General features: G+C 40.3%; 1 protein-coding gene across 3 annotated transcripts; it reads left to right on the forward strand.

The window, feature by feature from the left end:
• Positions 1-1,115: 1,115 nt before the first annotated feature.
• Positions 1,116-16,576, forward strand: LOC308387665 (uncharacterized protein). Of its 3 annotated transcripts, XM_080867867.1 has the most exons (13): positions 1,131-1,270; positions 1,407-2,208; positions 6,689-6,755; positions 6,832-6,942; positions 8,572-8,703; positions 11,109-11,318; positions 11,403-11,552; positions 11,679-11,741; positions 11,855-11,912; positions 12,018-12,143; positions 12,230-12,344; positions 14,017-14,168; positions 14,803-15,134. In XM_080867867.1, exons 2-13 carry the CDS (start codon positions 1,726-1,728, stop codon positions 15,077-15,079), a joined length of 1,944 nt encoding a protein of 647 aa, XP_080723993.1. In that variant the 5' UTR covers positions 1,131-1,270; positions 1,407-1,725; the 3' UTR covers positions 15,080-15,134. The 3 variants fall into 3 exon arrangements, with proteins under 3 accessions (XP_080723992.1, XP_080723994.1, XP_080723993.1); XM_080867866.1 differs by having other exon boundaries at positions 1,116-2,208; XM_080867868.1 differs by lacking the exon at positions 14,803-15,134 and adding an exon at positions 16,169-16,576 and having other exon boundaries at positions 1,117-2,208.
• The last annotated feature ends 295 nt before the right edge of the window (positions 16,577-16,871 follow it).

Here is a 16,871-nt window from a genome sequence, read left to right on the forward strand (position 1 = left end):
CTATGGAGATTAAGTTACATTTAAAGTCATTTACCACTGTTAAGAAATCAAAGATATTTTAACAGAATACCATAAGAAATTGCCCTTTTTTATATAAGTAATTTTAAATGATTTTGGGACATTTTCTAAAATGAGTTTAATTTGAAGTTTACTGTGACATAAAATCTGCATCTATGGAACTGTGGGTAAAATATGATTTATTTATTTTTTATTTTAGTTGTTGAGTTTGAACTTAAATTAGGCTTAAAAAAAATTACGTTTTTTTTTTGGTTAGAAATTGATCGCACTTACTGTTTCTGTCACAGATTTTGATTCAGGAGTCTTTTAGTTCTTTTTCATATACTGTTTATGATATCTGAAGGGATGGCAAACAAAAAGATGAAGTTTGAGGTAGTATGAGGTTGTATTTGTACAGGCTGGATCAGCCCATAAATTCCACCGATGAAGACAAATAAAAACAAAAACAGTCAATTACATACAATATAATAAAAAAAAAAAAAAAAAAAAACCACAGTTCAAAGTGCAGTAATGTGCATATTTATTTCTCTTCTTTCTAAAAACAACTGATATTACACCACCAGAAAATGTCATTTACACTAATGAAGCTATCAGTGGAAGGACAGTGTGACAGTTATATTTGATATTTTTTGCCAACATAGCATAAAAACTGCAGAACGCTCAAATGTCAGAAAGACAGGTTTAGTCTGAGCAAGTTGTTTACACAGAAAAAGTCACAAAATTCAAAAAGCTATTTTAGCGTAGGCAAAAAAACCCTGATGAGTTTCTAGCTGTAAGCTCATGCTGTTTAAGGGATATTGCTCATTGTGACTAAACATTTTAAAAAAATGTTGCATTTATCTCATATCAGCTACATTATACAATATATAAGCATAAATTATAAAATTACTTGTGACTTATCCTTTCATTTTTCATTTACTGTAAAGTAACTATGATTTCATAAAGCTTAAAAATGTACCAATGAGGACCGTGATCACCCCCACCAGCACCGCCAACCCCCCCAGAGACAAAACACTTGAACAATTCTGGCCCCTCCTCCTGTTTCATGTTTTCCCGTCCCCTTTATGTCCCAAAATAAACACACAAACCTGTTGCTCCCAATCTGAAGAGGCACATTTTAGCTCATACACCACGCTGGGCAGCAGGGCCAGCGGGGAGGGTAAAACGTCCAGGAAAATTCAGTAGTAGATGCCCTGCCACGGAGGAGGGTGGCAGAAAATCATTTGCCACTTCAACTGAATTCCTTTGAAAGGTTAATTTGATCATCTCCTACGCGCACTGAGAAAACGATCTGCCCGTGCAGCACATAATCTCTTTTTCCAAGATGTCATTGTGCACGAGTTTTCCATGACTTATAAATAACAACTCTCTGCTCTTGCTTTGGCCAGATGAGAGGGAAGAGTAAGAGAACACGCATGTTGAGAGAAATCCTCCATGGAGCTTGATGGGACTTCAGTGAGTTGCGGTCAAAGGAGTCTGTCTGCGACCTCCTTTTGAAACGTCCTGTGACTTTACTGGAAAAACTTTAATGGAAAACGTCGGATGTCCTTGAAACACTTTTAGAAGGAGTGAGAAGAGAGTGCAGACTTATTTGATTGGTTTAATTTGAGGGGATAGGGTAGAAGTTGAAGGTTTGCTTTAGAGATTTTTGCTGAGGCCCCGTTTCTGGATTGAAACTAAGGGGCGTTGAGGGTTGCTGAAGAAACCATGGATGAAGCTACAGAGCGGGGTCAGGAGGCAGTGATGAACGAGGCTCTCGTTCACTTCGAGGCCACGCTAGAAGCCGCTGTAAGGGAGGTGCACGTGGACGTTAGTGCTTTCAAGCATCGCATTGAGCAGAGGATTGAGGAAATGTGCATTTCCAATGGACCTTTGGCTGAGGCAGTTACCAGACTCCAGGAGGAGAACCTGCAGCTCAGGGCCAAGCTGGAGGCCCTCAGCCACCTGGTGGAGGGTCTCTCAGGGGTGAAGACTGAGGCGAAAGGGAAGAGCAAGGAGCAAAGACTAGAGAACGGCCATATACAAATTCAATCCAAGAGCCAGGAGGAGCAGAAGGGTCTGTTTAACTCTGAAAACAACCAGCCGGGTCAGGCCATGTCCTACGAAGCGTCTGGGCTCAGTGGAGGATCGAGCCAAGCTGCTACCCCAGCCCCTCCTCCATGGAGAGCAAAGAGAAATGCTGAGATTAATGTGAGTATTCAGCCTGTATTTCCACTGAATAAAGAAATACGTAGTAGAATATGTCCAACCCTGTAAGATCAGTAATTAGCAGTGGCAGTGGTCTCAGATGATTAAAAAGAACAACATGAGGGAACCACAGAAGACTTTAGGGGTACGTTTGTGAGTGTGAAGACTTCAAAAACATAAAATCAAAAAGCCTGATGCTTTTTTCTTTAATCTACTTATTGTTTACACATCCAGATAAACTTTGTCATATAGCGTAGCCAGGATTTCAAGGATAGTTCTCTTTTCTCTCTCTCCACATAGACTGTTTACCTGCATGCTACAGCCTGCATCACTTGTCACCCTGCTGACAGGTGATTAGGTGACTCCAGTCGCAAATTAAGACGCTTCTAGAACCAAGAAATGTGTCCCTAGCCTAAAGGTTCTTCACATTCATACAGGTTATAGAGCAGCAACAATTGTAGTATCTCCACCAACAAGGTTGGGTGATGGGTTCTGTTATCTGTTTGTTAGCTGGACAACTCATCTCCATGTGTGTGGAAATTCACCAGAGGTGGAGTGTGACCCTTTGGGGTTGACCTCCAAAGTTAATTTTTTTTTTTTTTTTCAGGAATATTAACCTTGACACACAAACACACATACATCAAATTAAAATAAGAAAAACTGGCAAAGACAAACTGAAAAACCCCCAATCTGCTTTTGTATTTTAAGGCTGTAGTAAAATAACCATCTGAAATGCGATTATATGCCACCTGCCTTCACAAATGACAGCTTTTAGTGTTGGAGGGCACCGACGAACTCAACGACAGGCACGCCTGACCCCCGTCCAGCATCGCTGTTAAGCAAACTCTCTCCACATGAATGCTCTGAGCTCCTTCCAAAATTCTTTTTGCATTGCTGCAACATCCCTCTTAACTGGATGCTTCTTAACAGAAATCACATTTGTGTACAATCATTTTATGCAGCCATGACTGCATCATGAAAACTGCTCCTTTCCAGGTGTTGAAAACAAATAACCCTTAAAAGAACAGATGAAGTAAGCCTACCTGATCTCTGTTCATGAAGAGGACACAGCTGAGGGATCTATAGTAAGCCCTCTACACTGTAAAGAGGACAGAGGTCTAGTGGTTATCACTGATTATATACTAAGGTGTCTTTAAGGGGGAAAGAGTTCAATTAATCCTGGTTTATCTTATACAGGGCTTTGGTGTAGCCATTGAATTGATCCTGTTGAATTAAGCTTTCTTCTGATTGGCTGTCCCTCACAAACAAAAGATTAGAAAAGCTGGAGCCAGAGCTGTGTATCTGGGATGACCATATTAGCACATCCATCGTCACTGATATCACAGAGAGCCAAGAGTAGAAAAAAACAGCCTGAAATTGAGTACTTGGAGCAGATTGAAGCCTGAGCTTTTCACTCACAGGGGTTACATTTACATTCACTGATCTCAGTATTTAAAACTTTATTACTATATGTATAAACACATATGACAGAAGTTTAGAAAAAGCATAATAAGTTCATGTTAATAGTCCAGTAATAACAGAGTAATACCATTCAGTTTAATTTAAGCACTAATGAGATTCTGTGTAATCATCCTTTTTGAAACTAACCCCACCACAAACACACACACTTACCCTCTCCCCCACCCCCCATTCTCAGCCTTCTCATCCTCATGACCCGCTTTTATAAGAGCAGGTCCTCCAAAGGGCAAGTGTATTTTTGGCTTTGCGATTCAAAAGAGAGCTGCAGCTCTTCTGAGCTTCTGCATACTCACCAACAACTGCAACTTTCTAGCACACATAAGCACCAGCAAACATGCAAGCAAGAGAATCACGCTGAAGTGATCGCTTGATGCACAATCAAGGGCGAAGCGGATTTAATGAAAAGGGCACAAATAAGAATGGCACGCTGCACGACACGCTTCCAACGGCGGCCTCGGTGCACGTACGAGGGGGGATTGTTCGATATAACTCACATGCACACTCTGATGACAGGTGTATAAATAAATCCACATCCTCTAACCACTCAGGAACCTTGTTTCCCCGCCAGTCCAAGTCTCAGATCTCCTAATGGAAAGTTGAATTGCATCTATATCCCTGTCGGATAAACTCTCCCCCAGCACAAACCCTGAGAGAGACAACCAGCTGTCCCGCCAAAGTGCTCGCCCTGCCAGCATTTCTGTTTGCTGAGGTCACCTGGTCTTTTCCCAAACATTGATCCCCCACTAGTCTAACACACAGCAGTTCACCCCCCCCCCCCCCCCCCCCCCAAGTTTTTAAATGATCTCACATGATTCTTTACTCCATCATTTTCAACTTTAACAAAGAGACTGTATATAAAAGATGGAAGTAACTAACGGTAAATCACTCACTGTGTTCTGGATATGGATATGCAGACTTACCGCATTTTTGGGGGGCTGTTATGTGGAATTTTTTTTACCAGAAGTGGCAGCAGTCAATAACAAAGTGTCAGTGTCAATAAAGGTGGCCACGCCCCTAATGTTAAGCCTCATTATTCAAAGAAAATCCCCCCCAGTAAAGTTAGCTAAAATTAGCTATAAACATCAAACCCTTCTTTTGCACCAGACTATTTATTTCTGATGTAAAGAGATTGATGGGGTTTCACTTCCTTTTGGAGGCAACCCCAAGTGGCCACTAGAGGACCTGCAGTTTTCAGCCTCTTTCAACTTAGTCTTCTTTTTTCAGCCTCAGAGATGGCTTCTTAACTTGCTTGATCTGCCGTCACTCTTCATATTATCCAGGATAAACAGTTAGTAGGACTGGATAAAATAAATCTGGCTCCATGGACGCTCGGATGAGAGACTGTACTCGAAAACAGTGGCTGTCATTCAAGTAGTTATTGTTTATTGCCAGAGCCACATGCCTTAAGATGTAGTGTCTTTAGTGACCAGCAGGAAATCTCTGCTGTCAACACCAGATGTTCATACTCAACTTCAACTTCTTAAATAATACCTATAAACACCCGGCAGACTGGAAACAACACGACTGGAAGATATCTGAAGAATCTAAACACACACTTAATAAATACTTTTTAAAATGCTTTGCATGAGTTTTCTATGAATCAGCTTGTTAGTAACTCTCACTGCACGTTGAAAATGAAGTGACTGATACATGGAACTAAAGAGAACATCAAAAGGTTATTAAACCAAAACAATGAGGTTAAAGAAGTTAAAATGCTATATAGAGCTGAGTGGAACTCCAGAAGGGAGTTATAATCTATCGTTAAGAAAAGTGCATTAGCTTGATTGCTTGCATCCATTCATCCATCTTGTTAATTTTTCTAGAGCTAGGTTTTCAGGGGGCTGGAGCCCATCCCACTTGAGACTGTTTGAGAGGTGTAGTGCACTCTGGACAGGTCACCAGTCCATCACAGGGCTAACACAGAGACAGACAGATATTCATGCTCACATCCACACCTTCAGCTAATTCAGGTAAATCACTGGGCTCGGGGAGGAAGCCAGAGCACCCCCTGCAAACTTGAGCCCAAGCTGACCAGGAGGTTTGAACCTATAATTTTATTTTCTTTGTTGTAAGGGATAGCCACCACTGTGTTTGTGTGTTGGTATCTAACCAAAGCATGTTTCTAAGAAGGAGGTTGTTGGGTGTAAACCCATTTAGAGGTTGCAGATACTATCGAGGGTCAGATGGAGTCAGACATCAGCTACTGTGGAGCCTTCAGATGATCATGGTGCTAATCTCCCTCTCGATGACAGACTGGATATATACGCTGTGCTATGAGCACTGCTCGTCTCTGGAAAGCAAAAGGCTCCGGGGTGGGAGGTGGACTGAATACAGGCCAAAGCTTTGTGCTGATATACTTAGGTGCTGTTGAAGCTGCTCAACCTAACTCTCATTTCTAAAGCATCCATTTGGGGCTATATTGGGACGTAAGAAGAGTGCAGCGGAAACTCTTGCAAAGGGGCTGATTGCAAAATCTAAAATAGCCTCTCAGTGGGAACATGGGTTTGTTGGCCACAGCTGTCATTAAAGGAGAAGCTGTCAGCCGTTAACAGCTGAAGATCACACATCCAGAGAAGTGAGCACAGACACGCACACACACAAACAAGTTTGCGATGAGTGATAAAGGTCTAAAATTAATTTTAGCTGTGCACAACAAAAGCAAACTGTGAGAGGTCCAGTGAATAAAGTTACCAACGCAAATGTATAAACACAATATAAACACTGTATATGTTGCATAACTTGTTTAACATGCAAATGATCGACTCATTTGCTCCTCATCCCACCCCCTCATGCTTTCCAAAATGCTAATGTCCAATATCTCCACTCTTACAAACACAGCCACATGAAGCAACGATGATTTTATTGGACGTTCCCTCAAAGTGATCATTGAACCCTGAAAATGCTTTAATCATCAAAAAATCCTCAGTAATGATAATGTTAGTTTATAATTGTTCATCGAAATAAAAGAAGTGGGTGTTTTGACTTCTTTGCCTCACCTAAACAGGGAACTGAAGCAAGAGGGGAGAAGAATATCGCTCATGTAGCCACCACCGCGCAAGAGAAACAGGAAGGTAGGCAGCTTCACCTGCACATCCAGACATTTTACTCTTCAGGCTGGTTTCATTGTTGGGTTCGTGTTCTCTGCAGACCCTGATGTAACCCAGACTGCAGAAGCTGCTCCTCAGTCCCACCGAGCTCTGACCGCCATCACCAAACCGACCTCAGAGTCTTCATCTGTGGAAACGCCCAGCAGGCCCGGTCAGTTCATGTCCTTTATGGTTGGATTTACAGAAAGACATTTAAAGTGATCTTCAGCTCAAACTTGAGCTTTTATGTTTCATCTGCTACACTGACGTTGAATAATACCAGGGAACAAAGTAAATGCATGCAAGTCTAAAAAACCCGAAATGATATCCACAAAACCAAATATTTTTCTGTATTTTGCTTGCAGTGTTTTGTATATACCTCACAGAATCCAAAATATCCCATTTTAAAATGCATTTCCTCTCACTGGTTATACTTATTCCATCTTATTTCATGCCATAAAACCCAGATGTTGTTTGCGCTTGCAGATATTTATATTGGCATTAAAACTGAGCTGTAAAACTGTGCACTGCAGTGGATTGTATTTACAGTTGTGATCAGAAGTTTATGTACACTAATCTTGGGGAAGAAAGTCATGGTAATTTGTGTTTTTTAGTGCTGTTTCTTTTTTATCTGTTCTTTTATTTATACATACATGCTCACTAATATTTGGTTAAATGCACGTTGCTTTTGATATCCATCAAGCTTCTTTACATTCACGACTGAATATTTGACCCCTCTTTTTGGTAAAATTCATTTAAATTGGTTGATTTCCCACGATCGACTTTGTCTTTAAGCATAGTCCACAAATGTTCAATAGGTTGAGGTTGATCTTTGGCGAGGCCATTCAAGGAACTCAATCTTAGCTAACCAGCTCTAATGTGTGCTTGGGATCATTGTCTTGTTGGAACACTCAGTTTCAACTATACAGCTGTTTATTTGAGGTGAAGTTGAATTATTTTGAGGTAGTTTTGCTTTTTTCTTATTCCATCCACTGTTTATAATGTACCAGTGCCTCTGGCAGCAAAATAGCCCCAGAGCATGATGCTACCACCACCATGCTTGAAAGTTGGTACGGTATTCTTAGGTTTGTAAACTTCACCCTTTCTTTGTCATTGTGGCCAGATAGCTTAATCTTTGCCTCATCTGACCATAAAACGTTTCTTCAGAAGTCAGTTGGCTTTTTGACGTGGGCAGCTGCAGATTTGGGTCAAGCTTGAAGGAATCGTTTTTGGAGCAGAGGCTTCTTTCTCTGCACCGTTTCACTGTGGACAGAGGTGCTGGTATTCCAACAGTTTCATGTTCATGGCAGGCTTGAGCCTTGGTGGTTCCTGGCTTGTTCATGAACATCCTAACCAATTTCCTCTCTCTCGGCACATTGGTGGGACATCCATATAATTTATATAGAATTTTTGAACTAATAACCTTGGAATCTGCAGTTGTTTAGAAATTAATCAAAGAGACCTTCCCAGCTTATGTAAATCTACAATTCTCCTTCTTCGATCTTCACTGAGTTTCTTGGATTTTCGTCTTGTTTTGAGTATGAGATGAGTGCTATCAAACAAATCCTTAGCATGGCATGGCAACTGTAAATGCACAATTTTTGTTTTTTTTTCAGTGTCAAAAGCCAACTCTGAAGTTCCATGTGGGGAACCTGTCTAATATTGTAGACTAGACAATTTACCTTACAGTAAAAAGCACCTTGAGACGACTGCTGTTGTGAACCGAACACTACTGACAACAACAACAAACTACAACAAAAGCCATCACTTCCATTTGGACTTTGGATTATTTCTTTTTCAGATGCTGATGAACCCCAGCCTCATCTTCCGGTGACGGCCATGACAACTAGAGCCAGTTCAGAGGCAGCTAAACCCACTCAGTCTGCAGCACCTAAAGCAGCAGGCGAAGCCGGAGAATATCCTTTTATAAGAGGTCAGTTAGTTTCTCTTTATGATTATTTGTTAGGATGCTAACCTTCAGGACATGGACACACCTTATAATACAAAAAGTATCAGGTCAGGGCGCCTGGAGGAATTTAGTCCTCAATTAAATATGAAAATGTCTATGCATAAGTGGCCTTGATTTTAAATACAGAGAGCAGAAGTTCACCTGTCATTCAAGATATACAATTTAGCTGATACCATGAAATATATGAAGTGCAAAATAAACACATGAAGTCATTTTTAGTTCTTTAGTTTTAATTCATTGACGAGGTGGCGTCTTTTTTCACGGTCCGTAGGTATTCAGCAAACTCCTGGATCAATTTAACTTTCTGTTGGTTACAAAATCCACCTTTTTTTTTAGCTTAGTTATGATTTCATCAGCGAAAACAAACTCACCTACGACAAAGTGAGGAAAACAGAGTGAGGCAGCATCCGTGTCAGCAGTATCAGACGATCTTTGCACCCCTATACTGTGACAGAGAGGTGCAGTACTTTCAACAAATCCATTCTTTTTTTTCTTGGCTCGACAAAACCTAAAGTCACACTAAGAGACAACGGGTACGCTTTCTGTTCCAGGCTCTGAGCGCTCTATGTGTAATTTCATCGTTCATGTGCTCAAAATTGGCCTGCTGAGTGTTGCCTACTTCAGTCAGACACATCATCAGAGGAGCAGGGGATAAAGATACCCAAAAAAGATTTTAAAAATAAGAATGAGACAGCAAAGGGTGATGGAGAGAGAAGAACAGCAAGAGAGCAGCACTGCAGAATACCTTTAATCTTTTGATCTATTTATTCTACTCTCACTGCTGCCATTTATTTCTAACAGGACAGCTGTTTAGAGGTAATCATTCAATTTAACACTGAAAGCTACTCAGTGTGTATTGCTCTAGCTGCTAGAGCAATACACGCTGCTAGCTATTACCTTTGGATACTTCATGCTAGAGTCTAGCATGAAGTATCCAAAGGTAATAGCTAGCATTAGCACAAAACTTAATTAAATAATTGACAAAAAATAGTTTCCCCCTTTTTATGATGGTATGCCAACAAACATGCTGATGTTTCCACCTTGTTACGTTCGTTAGAGCTTGAAGCGAAATATAAGCGAAATAACATCAGTGCCAGTTTGCGCTGCTGTAGCTTAACCACACGACTTCCTTTTATTTAGATAGTAAATTATAGATCATCAGGTAAATCCAATCCAATGCAATCCAATCCAATTTTATTTATAAAGCACTTTAAAATACCCAGCACAGGACCAAAGTGCTGTACAGAAAATAAGTTAAAAACAATAGAATAACAGAAAACAGCAAAAATAAATAAATAAAACACCTAATACATGAAAAATTAAAACAGCCCTATATTAAAAAACAAGATAGAGCAACATAGATTCAACTAAAATAAAACTAAAACTAAAACCAACATCTCACACGGTGTCAGGGGTCAGGGTAAAGAGGTGGGTTCTCAGGAGTGATTTAAAAACAGGCAGAGAGGAGGCCTGTCTAATCTCTAAAGGGAGATTGTTCCACAGTTTTGGAGCTGCTACAGCAAAAGCAGGATCTCCTCTAAGTTTACGCTCAGTCCTGGGTACATTCAGGAACAGCTGTAGTAAAAAATGTTCCTGCAGCAGAGAATCTGTATCACACTTACAGCATGCAAAATATGAAAAGGATCATCAAAAATGTGGTGCTTACAGATGATTTCACACAGAAACTCTGAACATATTTTAACACAGCCAGCTCCGACACTGTAAAAAAAAGTTTGTTAAAAAACTTTAAAATGGCAGCAGAAATAAACTGTAAAATCCAAAACAGTAGATCTCCGTAGTAGAAACAGTTAGTGGCTGTAAATTAAGAAACAAGACATCATTTTAATTTTTACCGTCATAATATGTAGACATATTTTTACTGTGAACATATTTTTTTCGCTAACATTTTCCTGCATATGCTACAATGTCACAAGTAAGAGTTAGTTTTTGTCTGAATTACATATTTTACAATTATGTCTAAAACATTTCTACAGAAAGAAGATGTCATGTTTGTTAAATCATTTTGATTTCAAGGTAACATATTTGTATTAAAACTTTAGCAATTAGTTTATTAATTAGCTGATTGACAAACATTTATTCAGCAACTATTTTGATTAACGGTTTCAGTTGCTTTCAGAGGGAAAAATGCAAAACACTGCTTTTAAGATTAGAATGAAAACTTTCCTCTTTAAAGCTTGTGGTCAGGCCTGGATCAGGGCTCTGTGTGGGTTCAGGAAAACCTAGTCTTGACTTTTTTTTCCATTGTGAACCCAACAGTGGAGAAGTGTCTTTAAGTGTTTTACACTTTAGGTTTTTTAGTGATTTAGGTTCTTTCCTGTTTTAATGCTGTATCATCTCCATCTGTGCAGGTGGAGCGAAGGAACAAAGGCCCCAGGCATCCCAGGATCAGTCAGCCTCTGTGTCTCAGACTCTCCCCCATCTTCCTCTCACAGTGTTAACCAAAAGCAGCTCTGACACTCCTGCTTCATCTAAATCTGATCCCAAAGCGGTTTCAGCGCCAAACCCTTCGATGCCAGAGTCACCGACGATAAAGCGCTGCGAATATCCATTTAGACGTGGTGCGTGCACTGCCGAAGTATCAGCAACGGTGTTTTGTTTGGCCCCCTATTTTTAAAACACGCTTTATTTCATCTCCTCTTTAGACACCAGTGAAGCCAAGCCCCACTTGCCTCTCTCTGCCATGACCAAACCCAACACGGAGTCTTCTTCCTCTGCTTTAACAGTTCAGTCTTCAAGCCTTTCAGCTTCACAGGACGCTGCAGTGAAACCTGGAGAGTATCCCTTTAAACGTGGTGAGTCTGACCGAGGCCGTCTGCTTCTCATCTGTTCCTATTTCCATTATTTTTACAGTTATTATTACCTGTTATTTATTTTTATGTTGTATCTTCCTTTAACTCTGACTCTTGTTTTCAATTTAGTGCCAGTACTTAAGACACCCAGCCCCAGTTTAAAGAGAAGTGTGAGCTTCCCTCAGTCTGCAGGTAAAGCTTCTTCAGGCCTATTAAAACAGATAAAAGAAGCTTGTGAGTTCTCTCTGGTTATGCCTACTCATCACTTGTTGCCACCCCCCCCCCCCCCCCCCCTTTTTTTACAGAAAAATTACTTCCCTCCAAATCAATCATAAAATCTGGCTTCTCACCTAATTTGGAGAAGTAAGTTTTGATCAACAGCCCTGATTAATCTGAATGGCTGCTTCAGTCAAACTTCATCCAACTCCATCCTGATGTTTCGTGTTGTTGTCCGCTGTTTCTCCACAGGAGAGCGAACAAGCCAGTGGGGGGCGACTTTAAGCAGGACGTGATGAAGTCCCAAACGCTTCCACGCTCCAATGGCGCTCAAGCAAAGCGAGCCTTGTTTGAGAGGATGAACTCAGAGCCTATAAAGTAACAGAATACAAAATAAGTTCTGCTTTTTCACCTTTTGTCACTCTTTATTCTGCCATAAAATAAGCTGTGTTTGTCTCCAACAGGCCAAAAGACTCGAAGCCTAAACTGAAGCGGTCTCAGAGCTTTGGCGTGTCCAGTGCCAGTGGTATAAAACAGATCCTCTTGGAGTGGTGTCGCTCCAAAACCATTGGCTATCAGGTATGACAAGCTGGATATACATTTCTGTTCTCTTCCAGTTAGTAGCTCTAAAACTAATTTTTCTATCATTATTTTTAAAACTTGAACATTTGAATAGCTTCATTGTTTGTGACAGCTGGGGGGAAAAATAAAGGTATAAAACTACCATTCTGCTCCAGTACTGTATCTGATGGTTATTTCCACAGACTGTATATAAAGGATGGGTGTAGTCACCATGATGTCACCCACTGGTTTCTGGACGACAGACATCTAAAAGATAGATGGAAAAGATGGATCTGTGGAAATGCCTTGAACCTGCATTCTTTTTAACAGCCACCAGGGGGAGATAAGTTTTAGTCTCACTGAGGTTGTTCCAGAGTTGCCCGCCATATCCTCCTGAGAACCAGCCGATTCATTTATGTCCTCTGTAATGGACATTTGTTTTTGGTCTATATCTTTTGACTTATTTGAGCTATCCTAATAAGTCCTGATCGAATAAATAGAAGACATCCTGGTCTTTCCATTGATATCTCTTGTGTTTGGGTGGACTCTTAGCTCCAAAGAGGAAGGAAATCACAAAGTTCAATGGGAAGCCCTTTTTTTTTTTTAGATGTGATACAATCACTGGTGCTGTGGAAAAATGTGTATATTCCCTGATAGGTTGACAATATTTCCTGGAGGTTTCTGGCTCTCACTGGGTGAAACTAGGTTCAAAGAAGGTCTTTCACAAAAATCTTCCTAGTGGTTGTATTAATTGCGACCAGATTGCCCCTGATGTCTTTAGTTTTTTTGTGTTTGTCTGCAAATACTTACTAACAAGTAGCTGAGCAATAGTAAAACTTGAAATAGTGCAATGCAAACCGTAAATCAAGAAGGTTCACCTTCAAAATAAAAGTTTCACTTTAGTGCTGCGACCAACATGTTTCAAAAGGTGGAGCTTTTACTTGGAAGGCAAATTGTCTGCGTTTTTGGTCTGTGTTGCACTTTTTCAAGTTTCACTACAGCTTGGAGTGTAGCTAGACGGTGTTTTAGAGACGTCCATCACTTCCATTCAAACTATGACTGCAGTCATTTTTGCCAGCCAGTTGGAGAATACATACCTTTCGCTAGCAACAGGAGTTTCCAGATGGTTGGGGGCTAATCTATAGATCTGTGTGACAGAGGCTTTGGCAATCATTTTTGCATCAACCTCCGCCTATCACTTAGTTGGTTGGCAATTTTTCTTGTCACTTGGTCTTACACTGTCACTGTGAGTTTTACAATGGTGGACAAGTTAACGTCACATGGTTAGTGGTCACATATCTGCAAAACATCAGTTAAAGACAGTAAAGACACTGCTTTCAGCACTGATCTGAAAACACCAATCTCAAGGCGTCAGAATGGGATCTGGCAAACCAGTGGTTGACCTCTGGCTGCTGCACTCTGGACTCATTCGATTTGCCAACATGAAGTCTTTTTCAGGTTGCGTGCTAAGTTATCAGCTACCGCTAGAAAGCTTGGTTAATAAGCTGTATCCATAAAGAGGTTCATAGCAAAGCAAAGATTGAACTTTATGGACGGGCGGTCTTCACCTCTTGAGCTTTCTGGCTGGTAATTTCATCAGGAAGAGATACTGTGTATTAGTGAATATTGCCAGCTTTGCTCTGAGTGAATAAATAAATGAAAAAGAAACACATGACTGTTTTTCTCTCAGAACATAGACATTCAGAACTTCTCGTCCAGCTGGAGCGATGGGATGGCCTTCTGCGCCCTGGTCCATTCCTTCTTCCCTCTGGAGTTTGACTACAACTCTCTGGACTCTTCAAACCGCAAACACAACTTGGAGCTGGCCTTCACCACCGCAGAGTAAGCTGGCTCGAAGAGCCACTGAGTGACTGTGCAGTGTGATAAAAGGTCTGTTTTAGGTGGAATAATAAATTGCTGAAGCCAGGAGAGGTGACACTCTTGCAACAAAAAACTAAATTTACCAGGTTTAACCCTGTAACGTCAAGTGTATCGTGTTTGATGCATGAATTTATGAGAACGTTACATCATCAGTGTAATTTTTAACTCTAACCTACTTTGGTTTGTTTAAGATTTAAAAACTGTGAGGAATAAATTGCCCAAGTGGTTGGCTATAGCAATTATTACAAAAATTAAAACTAATATATGCATTCTGATACTTACAGAAGGCTTGATAAACAAAATTACAATTTTCTGCCAATTCAGTTCAGGTTTTACTGGATTAAAATAATTAAGGGAAAAAAGTTTGATATATTTGGAAATATAAAGTCATAAATTTGTGAGAAAACACAAGGGAGATTGGAATTTTAAAGCCTTACATGTGAGAAGTAAATTCAAAGAGTCTCAGTGAATATTGGACTTTCCCCCCCATAAATGTATAACCTTATTCTCAATGAATATCACTCTAAAAATGATTTCTGGATTACAGTTTTTCCATCCATCCATCCATCCATTCGCTTCCGCTTATCCTTTTCAGGGTCGCGGGAGCCAATCCCAGCTGTCATAGGGCGAGAGGCGGGGTACACCCTGGACAGGTCGCCAGTCTGTCGCAGGGCCAACACACAGGGACAGACAACCATTCACACTCACATTCACTCGCACATTCACACCTAGTGGCAATTTGGATTATCCAATTAACCTATCCCCACAAGCTGCATGTCTTTGGACGGTGGGAGGAAGCCGGAGTACCCGGAGAGAACCCACGCAGACACGGGGAGAACATGCAAACTCCACACAGAAAGACCCCGGCCTGATGGTGGAATTGAACTCAGGACCTTCTTGCTGTGCGGCAACAGTGCTAACCACCGTGCCGCCATTACAGTTTTTATCATCTAAAAATCCTCCAGGATATAGTTCTTAAATTAATCATGTTAAACCCAGAGATTACACGTTTTAATTTTTCACAAAAATGCTTTTTAAAAAAAATTTATGTATTTTTTTTTTTAAATTTGACTTATTTCATTTACGTAGCATGGCTCCAATAGGAAATCATAGCGGTGATTGCTTTGTTTTGCTAATGTTTTCAAACACAGTGCTAATTGCTAAGTGTCTAATTTGTCAGTTAATAATGATTCAAACACAGGCAGGTTCATACTGAGCACCAGTGACAGGAAAGAGTCTGGAGACAGACGGCGGGGTCAGTGGGACAAGTTGGGATGGAGGCAGATGATGTAGCGAGCCCTAAAAGAGAGCAGCTGAAAGAAGAAGATAAATGTATCAGTTTAAGCACTAAAAGGACGTTCATGGTTTTGGTTAAAATGTAACCTTTTCCACTTATTTTGTGGGCTTGTTTCCTTGGTTACCATAGTGAAGCATCCTCTCTCAAGAATCCCACTAGTACTTCCTGTTTCAACATCACTTTCAGCATTAGCATGACTGTTACAAGAAAAAGAAGGGAAAATTTAATACCCAAACAAATAGATTAATCTTTCATCACTAATTGATAGTTTAGTCATGAAATTAATAATAATTGATAAATCATTAACTTTGTTTGTGTAGTGAAGATCACCCTTTGAATAACAGCACTGTCAAAGGTGTGGCCACTGGAGATTTATTCATTACATTTATTAACTCTTTAAAAAAATTACATGAGAGGGTTCTTTTGTTTGCTTACATCCTAAACAACTTTGAACTATGTAAACATGACACTGGCAACAACAGCCACTAGTTTACTCCTATTTTACGTTGCATTGATTTGCTCATAAAACATAATAATCTACAGTCGTACACATTTGGATGTGCTTTAAAAAAAAGAGCGGCTGTTTTAGTTTTTGTTCATATGCAAATACATTTATTGCTTATTGAACTGCTTTCTGTTTTATTCACCTTTATTTCTGTTTCAGAGAGCAGGCTGACTGTCTGCGTCTGATCGAGGTGGACGACATGCTGGAGATGGGGGACAAGCCAGACCCCATGTGTGTGTTTACATACGTCCAGTCTCTCTACAACCACCTGAAGAAGTTTGAATAACTCTTGAATCAGAGCACGTCCCGAAGCCTACATGGCGCTGACCACGGTGTGCTGTGAACACTTTGAGCCTAAAGTGAAGCAAGCTAACAGGAAATCTCAGTTGTCTGTGGCCAATCACAAATATGTTCATCAGTTTTATACTGTGTGTGTGTACCTGTACTCACCTGCTTCCCACAGTTTCTTCAGCATTTATAGTGGATTTCTTAAAATATAGTTTCCTGTGGCTGTTTCACATCAAATAAGGACACAAACATCACATGTAATAAAAGGAAGCGTTGTCTGCAAATGAGCAATGTCGTTTTCTTATTATTATTCTTACTTTAGACCCGGAAGTAGGATTCGTCGCGTCATCACTGAACAACCGGATAGGCTGCACACTGGCTAATGTGCATGTGGGGTGTAACTTACTGTAAATATACTGTAAATATTGCGATTATCAAGAATCCCCCCCCCCTTTTTGGCACACTAACATGTTTCAGATCATCAAAGAAATTTTATTGATAGACAAAGATAACTTGAATTAATCCAAAAAAAAGCTATGGAAACCTACCTGTCCCTATGTGAAAAAGTAATTTC

Source organism: Rhamphochromis sp. 'chilingali', assembly GCF_963969265.1.
Source record: "Rhamphochromis sp. 'chilingali' genome assembly, chromosome: 19".
NCBI lineage: Eukaryota > Metazoa > Chordata > Actinopteri > Cichliformes > Cichlidae > Rhamphochromis > Rhamphochromis sp. 'chilingali'.

Excerpts from the sequence above, each read along its gene's own strand:
- LOC308387665 (XM_080867866.1), top strand. The coding sequence starts at position 1,726 with ATGGATGAAGCTACAGAGCGGGGTCAGGAGGCAGTGATGAACGAGGCT. Across the intron at positions 6,943-8,571 it reads GGAAACGCCCAGCAGGCCCG|ATGCTGATGAACCCCAGCCT; the intron begins GTCAGTTCATGT and ends TTTCTTTTTCAG. Across the intron at positions 11,319-11,402 it reads CGAATATCCATTTAGACGTG|ACACCAGTGAAGCCAAGCCC; the intron begins GTGCGTGCACTG and ends TCTCCTCTTTAG.